A 12,897-nucleotide genomic window follows, 5' to 3' on the forward strand; every position below is an offset into this window, starting at 1 on the left:
TGATTTAGTTCTCTGCTTTGCTGTATACAGCATCACAGTATCACATACATATTGATGCCCTCTACAGGAACCTTGCCCACTCCCTGGAGGAGCTCCTCCTACGTTTCCTCATTAGCGTTGACCACGGGAGGGGTGGCAGGTAAACTAGTGGTTAGAGCATTGGGCCAGTAACCGAAAGGTTGCTGGATTGAATCCCAGATCTGAGAAGGTAAAAATCTGTCGTTCTGCCCCTGAACAAGGCAGTTAACCCACTGTAGGCCGTCATTGTAAATAAGAATTTGTTCTTGACTGACTTGCCTTGTTAAATAAAGGTTACTTTTTTTAAATATAGGAGTTGGAAAGACAGCACAAACCAATCTGGAACCAGGCTAGCTCTTTGCAGGACATTGATCTGACTTTCAGAAAATGTGAAGAAAAACAAAATCAGCTTGTTTTACTGAGTCATGTTTCAAAAGGAGCCGAGCGGAGTTGGCAGATCTCAGCTGATTCATTTAAACCTCTGATCCTGTCTGTGGTGGTGGAATATTGTCCTTTCATTGGTCTGTGGCACATTCTGCCCGCTCCCGACAAAAGCCCATGCCAACTCAAACACCTTGGAAACCGCTGACTTTGATAACAGGAAAAATATTATATTGTCTCTCTCTCCCTCTCTTTCTCTCTCTCTCTCTCTGTCTCTGTCTCTCTCTCTCCATTCTGTCTCTCTCTCTCTCTCTCTCTCCCCTCTCTCTCTGTCTCTCTCTCTCTCTCTCTCTCTCTCTCTCTCTCTCTGTCTCTCTCTCTCCACTCTGTCAAGGCAAGCAGGAACCAGATCCGCTGTTTATCCCATGTTTGGAATGTGTTTACCTTCCTTTGAGAACAGTTGTGTACTAGTGTGATTACATCAATACTGCCCAGGTAGAAGAGCAACTTCATCTAAAATGTTCCCCTACAATATCATTTAAAAGGGGGTACTATTAGGCCAGTGCACACGGTTTGATCTGGGAGCTCTGTATGGGTGTATTGTGCATTGTACTGGCCACAGGGGAGATGCTGGGTGGGTTGCTTAATTGACCTCAACTTCATTGCATTGCAAAATAGGTCTTGGAGTGGGGGACACTTCACATTTCCAAACATGAGTACAACTACATAGTGGGTGGATTGTTGAGATTAAAAAGTAACAAGACTTTCTCTATAACCAGATGGAAAATCCCCTCATATCAGGAAATAAGTATACAGAAGGCAATAATAGTGACTGTTTTCAATGGCCGTTCTCTTTTAAGTATTGAATCAAAGACTATCTGATCCATCTGTGTTTCTCTGAAAGCTGTCCCTCCACTCTCTCCTCTTCATCAATTCTCCAGTTTAAAGGAACCTGTTGCTCATTGTAACTGAACTGATCTGAGTGAGGAAGACTGTTACCAATTACTTTCTAAAGTTATTTTTGGTACGAGTTATTTCCCATCTGTACGTAGTTATGAGTTTAAAGGGTTTGCTAGACACCTGTGTGGGTGAATCCAGGCCATGTTCAACGCATCTCTGCTTGTTGAGGATGATAAAAGCATTTGGGCAATGGAAAGTGAGCCGCGATATAAATCCAAATGCCTTTGCAGATGGTGATGTTGACTCTGGAAGCCTTACAGAGCGAGTCCTGGCTCCAGCAGTCAGTCCAGGAAACCGCTCTAGCACTAGGGCCATGTGGGACCTCTCCTTAAAAAAAAAAAAGTTGAGTGCTTTTTTTCACAGCCCATTGTAAGCAATCAGAGAAGCAAATAGAAGGCTGCAGTCGAGGCACACAGGCAGGCACTCCTCTCCAGAAGGCTGAGTGAGAGTAATGCTCAGTCAACTGACAGTCACAGCGCAGCTAGACAGCCAGGAAGACAGGGCATTCTCTCACAGCACTAACAGACACTAGCACCACCAGCGGGGCCTCTGAAGCCCACTCCCCCCTCCCGGATATGACTACTCCTGGACACAGACTGATCCTCAGCCTCTCTAGCCAGCTGTAAGGAGCAGCGAATGGACAGAACCACTGGCATATCCTCCTGCTATCCTCTCCACACTCCCACCACGTGCTGCTCCATACCCCTAGAAGAGGATTCATGCTGTGTTGACATAGGCTACAGGTGGTTGGTCGTGTTTGAGCGGCTGTTGGTTGTTTTCTCTGTGTGGTGGTGAGTTGAGGTGTGTTTAGTGTCATAATGATGCTGCCTCTTGTTGTGAAGAGCTTGGTGTGTGTACTACTGGGCTCCGGATGGGCCCAGGCCCAGGACCAGGCTGTGGGGCAGGATGGCGCTGCCACCCCCTGGAGACAAATGATCCAGTGGGAGAACAACGGCCGGAGGTTCAGCCTCCTCAACAGTGGAGCTGAGTACGTCCCTGCTGGAGCACAGGACCAGGAGAGAAGTCACAGAGTGGTGGTGGCTGACTCTCGCCCCCGAACCCCCAGCAGACCACAAGGAGGGAACGTACGCAGGCAGGCCCCCTCCAGGGGAGGCTCGGAGACCGTGAGAGGACAGGCCAGACATCCATTTGGCTTTGGACAGGTGCCCGACAACTGGCGCCAGGGCTCAGTGGGAACAGGCTCCACCAACCCCCGCTTCAGGCCATCCACTGGGTCCTCTTCGTCATCCTCGTCATCCTTCTCATCTTCCTACAACATCCCTGTCCAACCCTACCCGCAATACCCCTTCCCTCAGCAGCCCTACCCCCTGCCCTATGATCCCAGTGTGGTGGAGGGAGCAGGTCGAGGCTACGCAGAGCCACCCTTCCAGAGGGCCACAGGTGGAGGCTATGGTGCTGGTGGTGGAGGATATGTTGGTGTCGGTGGAGGATACACTGGAGTCGGGTATGGAACTGGTGCTGGTCTGGCACCTGTGGTTCCACGCTCCCCGCAGGACTATGGTGAGGATGGCTACCGTTACTACCAGTCCTATGGCTACGGGCCCAACCCTGCCGTACCTGCCGTGCCTGCTGTGCCAGCACGGGCTGCCCAGCCACCCTTCTCAGATGGCCTGGACCGCAGATACACACACAGCCTCTACAATGGAGGAGAGGATCCTGCTGCTGCCCCTGCCGACACAGTGCCCGCTGTCCCAGATAGGACAGTGGGTGGCGCTCAGCCTCCAGTACGAAGCCCCCAGTACGAGCAGTTCCCCCCGTTCGGTAGGCCCCAGGTGCAGCCACAGCCTCCTTTCCTCCAGCCTTTGGTGCCAGGAAGAAACCCCAACACGGCCGTGGAGAACCCCAGCGTCAACGTCGGGAGTGTCTACCGGCCGGAACAGAGAGGTATGCGCAATGTACATGCACAAAGTCATTTAGTTCAACGTCTTATGTCCTATAACAAAGCCAGCTCTTTGTCCAAAGTCCAACCAGATGTTTTAAGACATCAGAATGTCCAGTACTTCGTTTTGAGAGTATGAAAGTTTATCTGTATGTGGTCCTAAAGAAACTAGAGAGATTCGTCATCTTCTATTTAGTCAACTTTATAGACTATTTGATGTGAGCAGTACAAGACAGTCATGCAAACCACAAAGGAACCACCAGAGCCTAATGGTAGTACACATGTGAAGTGGATGATGCACTTGTGGGGTCACATCCAAGTTTTTCCTCAGTTGAAGGAGAGAAAACAAGAAGGGAATGTGGCTCCTTTCCTCTGCTCCTCTGCTATTTCCTGACAGCGGTGGACAGTGTGAGCCCAGGGGGAGCAGAACCCTTACCACCTGTCTCCCCAGCTATGTGCCTCTGCAGCTGGAGAAGTACACTGTTTTCTAGAGGTCTTTCGTTTCACATCTCTCAGGCCCAAAACACTCAAGTCTTTCAATTCCAATTTGCCAAACAAAAGCAAACTGTACTGAAGGACGGTTCATCTTTTCCCACTCACTCACAGGGGTTATTGAAACCAGGTGTTGAGAAAGGCCTGCCAATGTGATGAGCGCACACACAGGGCTCACTGTATCATAGCTTGAAAATGGCTTGGCTCCTGGGGAGACCTGGATGCAGAACTTGGGAATAGAGGACCTCGGTGTTGGGGCTGGCTGGGGCCTGGGTGAGGGGGGGGGGGGGGGTGCTGAGAGAGAGAGAGAGAGAGAGAGAGAGAGAGAGAGACCCTGTAACACATGGGGTCCATTGCCTCAGGATATCAAACAAATATTTAGTATGAGCTGGGGTGAAGAGGGAGGGAGCATCAATGAGCTGCTCTTAGACATGCAGCGACCCAGGACTCGTTTCGTAATTAAAAACACACCATTTCTTGAAAACCATGGGTAATTGATAGACTCTGTTCTGAGAGCCAATCACAGGGCTGGAGTAGGGTGAGGGTAGGGGGTGGACACCGACTTTATTATTGGAACCCAAAGTTGGCAATGTGGAAAACATTTATTTAGAGTAACTGAAGCCGTGTGGCGAAAAGTGACGCAATTGCCAACATGTGTGTGTGCGTTTTCTCTGTTCTAGCTGCTAGGAGCCTCCACGGCCTGTGGGGGTGGGACATCAGATGGGATCCTCTCCTCTCGTTAGGAGCATGGAAGATTGACTTACACATATCTCTATTCCTCTGCCTGGACTGGCTGTGCATCAGGCTCTTTAATGTGCCATGTGCTTCAGTTCCATAACTCAGTCTCACTCATTAAGACATAGGAATGTGGAAGCATTCTTCTCTGTCCTAGAAGCAGCCAACATGTGTGCAGATGCCTCAGCTTTCTCACACGCCATTTAATCAATGTGATAGAAGTTCTTCCAATGGGCTGACAGTCAATAGAAGCAAAGGCAGGCTGCAAGGGATTCCAATTTAACTTACATACCTTCAAATGTGGAGACCGGTTCGCTTTGTTTCCATACAAGGACACAAATCAAAGAGAGATTGGATACAGAAGTATTGAGGGTCACATTTTATTTGGATAGTCTGGCTAGTCCATCTGTAGATGCTCTACGGATGGTCATACCATCAACAAACTATCTGTTGATAAAGCAACATTAGGGCAAGGGTTAGGGTAAGGGTTAAGTTTAGGGTTAGGGTTAGGGTAAGGGTTAAGTTTAGGATTAGGGTTAGTAGATAGTTAGTTGAAATGTTAGTGATAGTCTGTAGATAGTCTGTAGAGCATCTACATATGGACTATCCAAATAATTCCACTGGGCACAGACATCAGTTCAATGTCTAGTTTTGATTTATATTTGTTTGAGTTGTTAACCAATGTGAAACAACGTCGATTCAACTAGTTTTTGCCCAGTGGGAAGTGTTACTGTATTGAGTTATCAATAGAGATAAGTAGTAACTTGTCTTGTCTTGTTTATTGTCAAAAGGCCTTAATATCATCAATATCCAATGGTAGCGCCTGGCGCGAAATACGAAAAGCCTTAAAAATGCTATAATTTCAATTTCTCAAACATATGACTATTTTACACCATTTGAAAGATAAGACTCTCCTTTCTCTAACCACATTGTCCGATTTCAAAAAGGCTTTACAACGAAAGCAAAACATTAGATTATGTCAGGAGAGTACCCTCCCAAAAATAATCACACAGCCATTTTCAAAGCATGCATATATGTCACCAAAACCACAGCTAAATGCAGCACTAACCTTTGATGATCTTCATCAGATGACACTCCTATGACATTATGCTATACAATACATGCATGTTTTGTTCAATCAAGTTCATATTTATATCAAAAACCAGCTTTTTACATTAGCATGTTTTGTTCAGAACTAGCATACCCACCGCAAACTTCCGGTGAATTTACTAAATTACTCACGATTAACTTTCACAAAATAGATCATTATTTTAAGAATTATTAATACAGAACTCCTTTATGCAATCGCGGTGTCAGGTTTTAAAATAGCTTTTCGGTGAAAGCACATTTTGCAATATTCTGAGTAGATAGCCCGGCCATCACGGCTAGCTAATTTGACACCCAGCAAGTTTGGCCCTCACCAAACTCAGATTTACTATTAGAAAAGTTTGATTACCTTTGGTGTTCTTCGTCAGAATGCACTCCCAGGACTTCTACTTCAACAACAAATGTTGTTTTGGTTCAAAATAATCCATAGTTATATCCAAATAGCTCCGTTTTGTTCATGCGTTCAAGTCACTATCCGAAGGGTGATGCGCCGGCGCATTTCGTGACAAAAAATGTCAAAATATTCCATTACCGTACTTCGAAGCATGTCATACGCTGTTTAAAATACATTTTTATGCAATTTTTCTCATAAAATAGCGATAATATTCCAACCGCGCGACGTTGTATTCGTTCAAACACTGAAAGAAAAAAATGGAGTCGTCTCATGCACGCGCGCACCAGTGTCATTGTTCCCAGAAGGACCACTCACAAAAACCCCTGCTGTTTTTCGCCCAGAGACTGGAGAGCTCTCATTCAACTTTCTGGCGCCTTCTGAGAGCCAATGAAAGCCTTAGAAAATGTCACGTTACAGCAGAGATGCTGTATTTTTGATAGAGATGCCCTAGAAGTAGAACAAATTGTCAGACAGGGCACTTCCTGTATAGAATCTTCTCAGGTTTTGGCCTGCCACATGAGTTCTGTTATACTCACAGACACCATTCAAACAGTTTTAGAAACTTTAGAGTGGTTTCTATCCAAATCTACTAATTAAATGCATATTCTAGTTTCTGGGCAGGAGTAGTAACCAGATTAAATCCGGTACGTTTTTTATCCGGCCGTGAAAATACTGCCCCCTATCCCAAACAGGTTAATGGGAACAAGATAAAATGAGGTGGTGGAAAGAACCTGTGTTGGTGTGTTGCAACAGGCTCGGACTTGTCTTGTTCACGTAGTGCTGTGACTGCAACCGTCACAGACTATTATATAGTGCAATATTTGTATTGCACGCTATTCTCTCACCACTCTTAAGCTCTCACATATTCTCACATGCACCCACTATAAAGAGTTGTTCTCAAAAAGAAATGACATGCCATTGACTTAGTAAAAGGGATGAGTTTGCATGTTGTGTATTGTACACTTTCAGGGAAAGACATTATTAAAGAAATGGCAAAATCCAACATATTTTCTCTAGTGCCCCATTTAGAATATGATACAGTATGTAGCCTTGTCAAATGCTTTCGAGGGAGGATCAGCTTTTGGTTCAGACACACTTTATCCCTCTGAAAAATACCCAATTTCCAGTTTCCGGAGATTAGGGGGCCAGAGAACAAAGGCCCTGCCGAAAGAAGAGGGAGAAGAGTCCGCTGCTGGATGGAAAACCTCTGCATTTCACACAGGCCTTACAGTGTTTACATGGTCTGCCCCAGGAAGCTTCCCGTGGCCTGTAAGTCTGCTTCAGAGAGAGATGACAAATAGGATGTGTACACAGTGCTTGGAAAGACAGAACCCTCACTTGAACCTGTGTCTAAACTGGGGAAGGCACACCTGGACGTTAAACAGGCAGAGGAGATAGGAAGCTTTCTCTGTAGAATTCCTATAAACAAATTGAATCCAAGGCCTGCTGTAAACAACAGTAACGACAGAGTGGGAATAGAAAAGCACAACGCTAAATATCATATCCCCATATGCCTTCAGTTGTTTTACTCTTTTGTCAATTTTACTGGAACCAAAATGAAGCAGATGGTAGTTTTATTTTATGGTACCAGAGGTCAAAACTTGGGATTGACTTTATGTTGCTCCAACTGGTTCACATTTAAGTGGATGTCTGGCCTTTGAGGTTGAGGTAAAGGGGGAGGGAAAGGAGTGGTGGTAAGGTATCCCAGTGACCCTTTCTGGCATGCCCTTTACTGGAAATGGGACACACATTAGCTCTGACAACTCAGGCCTGCTTTTTTATTTATTCTTCTGTTTCTCTGACAGAGTCAGTCACTGGCCCAGTTTAGGAACAGCGGGGTGTGAGATCATTGTTGTTTTACCTTAGCGTGCTTCTCTCTCTCTCTCTCTCTCTCTCTCTCTCTCTCTCTCTCTCTCTCCATCTCTCACATTTTCTTGCATAAATGTGAAAGATCTTAAAATGTTTGATTACTAGGAGCCTACAACAAATATGAAATATAAACTTTGGATACTATAGCAGAACATAATTGTACGTCTGGTATTCTGGTGAAGTCGATTTTCTAATGCTTAGCGTTATCCCCTCCAGATATGAATAGTCTGAATGTATTTTTCATGCCAAAGGTTAACATGGAATGACAGGTTCATATTAGGATTAGTGTCATGAAACATCACATCATATTAGGAAAGCCCCAGCGTCTTACCATAATTTCTCCCTGTGTGTACCAACCATGTTTTCACTTTCACATTCAGGTTCGAGGGGAAGAATTTTTAAAAGAATGAATGACTCATTCATGTATACTCATTTTATTTTTCTTGGCATGATTATCTTTTTTCTATACACTAAGATCAGAATCTATAGTGACCTATAGGGAGGGAGTACTAATTCTGCTAAGATTATCATCTGGAATGTACTGTAATTAGTGATTCCTGACTACTGACCACAGGACCCTTATTTCCACCTATCTGAATGTGCCGCCATATGTAACTTGGCGGCACAAAGATTAAGATGGGCAAAAGAACAAAGACACTGGACAGAGGAAGGCCAGCATCCCGGAGTCGCCTCTTCACTGTTGACATTGAAACTGGTGTTTTGCGGGTACTATTTAAGGAGGCTACCAGTTGAGGACTTGTGAGGCATCTGTTTCTCAAACTAAACTATTCCATTAAAAATCAGCCGTTTTCAGCTACAGTAGTCACTCACAGCATACAACTACACTGTACTTCTGATCAATTTGATGTTATTTTAATGGACCAAAAATGTGCCCCCAAACATTTGAACGGTGGTGTATATTTACAAAAAATATGTATGGGGGAATGGAAATGATGCAGACAATTACATTGATGGAAGCCACAATCTATCTGCAATATTAAACTGATTTACCCTCTAAAATCATAGTCGCACACGTCATGTAGCCTAGCCCATGGGCCTATATGTTTTGTATCATAAGGTTAGAATCACAACTAAAGTGGCCAAATTACTTCTTAAAATGAAGCACATTAATCCGTTTTACAACCGGTGTAGAGCCTAACTGGCATACATAGGCAGCGCGTGAGTTTCAAGTTTGGGGAAGATACTTTTCACCATAAAAATGCACCTTCATAATAAAGAATTATGTGCATAATCACATTTGCGGTCACTTTTGAGAATGGTGTTTTTCCCGCTAATTTTGATAACAGTTTGGAACATTCATGCCTATAGCCTACTGCCATGTGCACATTGCTGCGCTTATAATGTGAAAAAATAATCTAATAGTTTATCAACATTGTAAGCTACAGTAAACTACAGTTACTTTAAAAAAATATATATGATGCAAGTGGTTGTATTAATATCGATCTATCGCATCCCATAACTGTCCCAGACTATGTTTGACATTTTTATTTCTCGCACATAAGGACAAGTTGACCAATAGAATAGGTCAACTTTTATACTATGGGGGATAGAATATTGACATAGGCTAGTGCTTTGCTGTTCGTTAGGCCTACTCATCTTGTTGGCTGACGAAAAGTAAATGTGTATGTACAGTTATTCCAATATCTTCAATATGCGCCTCAGAATTTGATAAGAAGGATGCGCAGTTGCGTCCCCAATGTGTCTGTCTTCACTTGTAGCCTATAGGTGCTGAGATGCCTGGGGGAAGAAACAGATCACGTGACGGGCATTGGTTAATAAGAATTGAGATATCTGAGAGAGCCATGGAAGTGAGAGGGGCTTCGGAGCACGCAGCCGGGTGATGGGAATTATAATTATTATATTCAGCCCAAGGGCACAACGGCCGCTGGCTGAAGAAGGCATGGATTTTTTTAGGGGGAAATTTGAGGCATTATCAAGTGCTTGTCAAATTGTGAATGAGAGACTGATGAGGTGTATGCAGCCTGTGCAAGAAACAAACTAGAGCTCATGCCATTCATGCAACTTTTTTCAAATAATCATTAGAGTCACATCATGCACTCTTAGAATGTATTAAAAATCTAAACATATAGGCCTCCTGAGTGGTGCAGCGGTCTAAGGCACTGCATCGCTACAGGTGTCACTACAGAACCAGGTTCGATCCCAGGCTGTATCACAACCGGCTGTGATGGGAGTCCCATAGGGCGGTCCACAATTGGCCCAGTGTCGTCCGGGTTAGGGGAGAATTTGGCCAGGGGGGCTTTACTTGGCTCATTGTGCTCTAGCGACTCCTTGTGTGGGTTGGGCGCTTGCAGGCTGACCTTGTTGTCAGTTGAACAGTGTTCTCTCCGACACATCGGTGCGGGTGGGTGTTAGGATGTGTGGTTTGGCAGGTCATGTTTCAGAGGACGCATGACTCGACCTTTGCCTCCCGAGCCCGTTGGGGAGTTGCAGCGATGAGACAAGATTGAAATTGGTGGGAAAAAATGGGGTACATGTCACGTCCTGATCAGTATTTAGGTATTATTTGTATTTTAGTTTGGTCAAGACGTGGCAGAGGGTATTTGTTTTGGTTGGTTCGGGGTGGTGGTTTGAGTAGAAGAGTGTTTGTGTAACGGCTGTCTTCATAAATGGACCAAGGCGCAGCAGGTATGTGAATACTCATCTTTAATTACAAATAAGGAGTAAAGCATCCACTTAACAATACAATAAAGGTGACAACAGCTACAGTTCTGCAGGCTAGAAACGCAGTGCAAAAACAACCACCCACAACCCCAAAGAAAAACACACACACACCTATATAGGACTTCCAATCAAAGGCAACTCAACACACCTGCCTTCAATTGGAAGTCCCAATCAACAACACAAACATTCCCAACACAAACATGCCACGTCCTGACCCCAAAACTAAAACACTAGCTCCATCTGCTGGTCAGGACGTGACAGTACCCCCCCCCCCCCTCAAGGTGCAGACCCCGGAATGCACCTACCAACAGAAAAACACCAACAAAAAACCCCATAAACAATAACACCTAAACAATAAGGGAGGGAAGGGAGGGTGGCTGCCGTCACCGACGGCACTGTGCTACACCCTCCCTCCCCAACCCACCTATCCTGGAGGTGGCTCAGGTGCAGGCCGTGGACCTCGCTCCACCTTCGGCGTCACCCACTTTGATGGCGCCGATAGCTGCGCCGGGCAGACAGGCCACTCGGGCTGACCCTGGCAGACGGACCACTCGGGCTGGACCGGAGGACAGGAGGGCCCCTCGGGCTGGGCCGGGGGACAGGAGGGCCCCTCGGGCTGGGCCGGAGGACAGGAGGGCCCCTCGGGCTGGGCCGGGGGACAGGAGGGCCCCTCGGGCTGGGCCGGGGGACAGGAGGGCCCCTCGGGCTGGGCCGGGGTACAGGAGGGCCCCTCGGGCTGGGCCGGGGGGCAGGAGGGCCCCTCGGGCTGGGCCAGAGGGCAGGAGGGCCACTCGGGCTGGGCCGGAGGGCAGGAGGGCCACTCGGGCTGGACCGGAGGGCAGGAGGGCCACTCGGGCTGGGCCGGAGGGCAGGAGGGCCACTCGGGCTGGACCGGAGGGCAGGAGGGCCACTCGGGCTGGGCCGGAGGGCAGGAGGGCCACTCGGGCTGGGCCGGAGGGCAGGAGGACCACTCGGCAGATCCTGACAGGCAGGGCACCCTGGCAGATCAGGGCAGTCGGGCACCTCTAGCAGAACCGGGCAGTCGGGCCACCCTGGCAGAACCGGGCAGTCGGGCCACCCTGGCAGAACCGGGCAGTCGGGCCACCCTGGCAGAACCGGGCAGTCGGGCCACTCTGGCAGAACCGGGCAGTCGGGCCACTCTGGCATAACCGGGCAGTCGGGCCACTCTGGCAGAACCGGGCAGTCGGGCCACTCTGGCGGCTTCTGACTAGCGGGCGGCTCTGGCGGCTCCTGACTAGCGGGCGGCTCTGGCGACTCCTGACTAGCGGGCGGCTCTGGCGACTCCTGACTGGCGGGCGGCTCTGGCGACTCCTGACTGGCGGGCAGCTCTGGCGACTCCTGACTGGCGGGCAGCTCTGGTGACTGTTGACTGGCGGACAGCTCTGGTGACTGTTGACTGGCGGGCAGCTCTGGTGACTGTTGACTGACGGGCAGCTCTGGTAACTGTTGACTGGCGGGCAGCTCTGGTGACTGTTGACTGGCGGGCAGCTCTGGTGACTGTTGACTGGTGAGGCTGGGCTGACACACTAGACTCCTGATGCGTGGGGCTGGTATTGGACTGCCAGCCTGGAGACACGCACCTCCATGCTAGTGCGTCTAGCGGGAAACACCGGACCGAAAGGGCGCACTGGCGGTCTTGAGTGCAGGGTTGGCATCACCCCTTCCGGCTCGATGCTCACCTTGCCCTGGCACCTGCGGGGCGCTGGTACTGGGCGAACTGGGCTGTGCGTCCGTATAGGCGAGATGGTGCGTACCTCAGCGTAACATGGCGCCCTCCACCTCATACGCACCTCCCTGTAGTCACGGGTAGCTGGCTTACGGCTCTTCCCTGGCCTGGCCAAGCTACCCGTGTGCCCCCCCCAAAAAGATTTCTTGGGGGTGCCTCTCGGGTTTCCTAGCCAACCGTGTTCCAGCATAACGTTCCCGTTGGTTCCTCTGTCCAGCTGCCTCCACTCTCCTGAGTGCCTCCACCTGTTCCCATGGGAGGCGATCCCTTCCGGCCAGGATCTCTTCCCAGGTGTAGGCTCCCTTACCGTCCAGGACGTCCTCCCATGTCCATTCCTCCCTTTTCTTCTCCTGTGGCTTCCTCCTCTTCTGCTGCTTGGTCCTGGTTTGGTGGGTGGTTCTGTAACGGCTGTCTTCATAAATGGACCAAGGTGCAGCAGGTATGTGAATACTCATCTTTAATTACAAGTAAGGAGTAAAGCATCCACTTAACAATACAATAAAGGTGACAACAGCTACAGTTCTGCAGGCTAGAAACGCAGTGCAAAAACAACCACCCACAACCCCAAAGAAAAACACACACACACCTATA

General features: G+C 48.1%; 1 protein-coding gene across 1 annotated transcript in view; it reads left to right on the plus strand.

The window, feature by feature from the left end:
- Positions 1-1,762: 1,762 nt before the first annotated feature.
- Positions 1,763-12,897, plus strand: part of LOC115167342 (lysyl oxidase homolog 1) — a 37,497-nt gene continuing 26,362 nt past the window's right edge. Inside the window, exon 1 of the mRNA XM_029721690.1 lies at positions 1,763-3,264. Within this exon, the coding sequence (XP_029577550.1) occupies positions 2,178-3,264 (1,087 nt within the window). The 5' untranslated portion in view covers positions 1,763-2,177. The remainder of the gene's footprint in view (positions 3,265-12,897) is intronic.

This window comes from Salmo trutta, chromosome 29, assembly GCF_901001165.1.
Source record: "Salmo trutta chromosome 29, fSalTru1.1, whole genome shotgun sequence".
NCBI classification, from domain to species: domain Eukaryota; kingdom Metazoa; phylum Chordata; class Actinopteri; order Salmoniformes; family Salmonidae; genus Salmo; species Salmo trutta.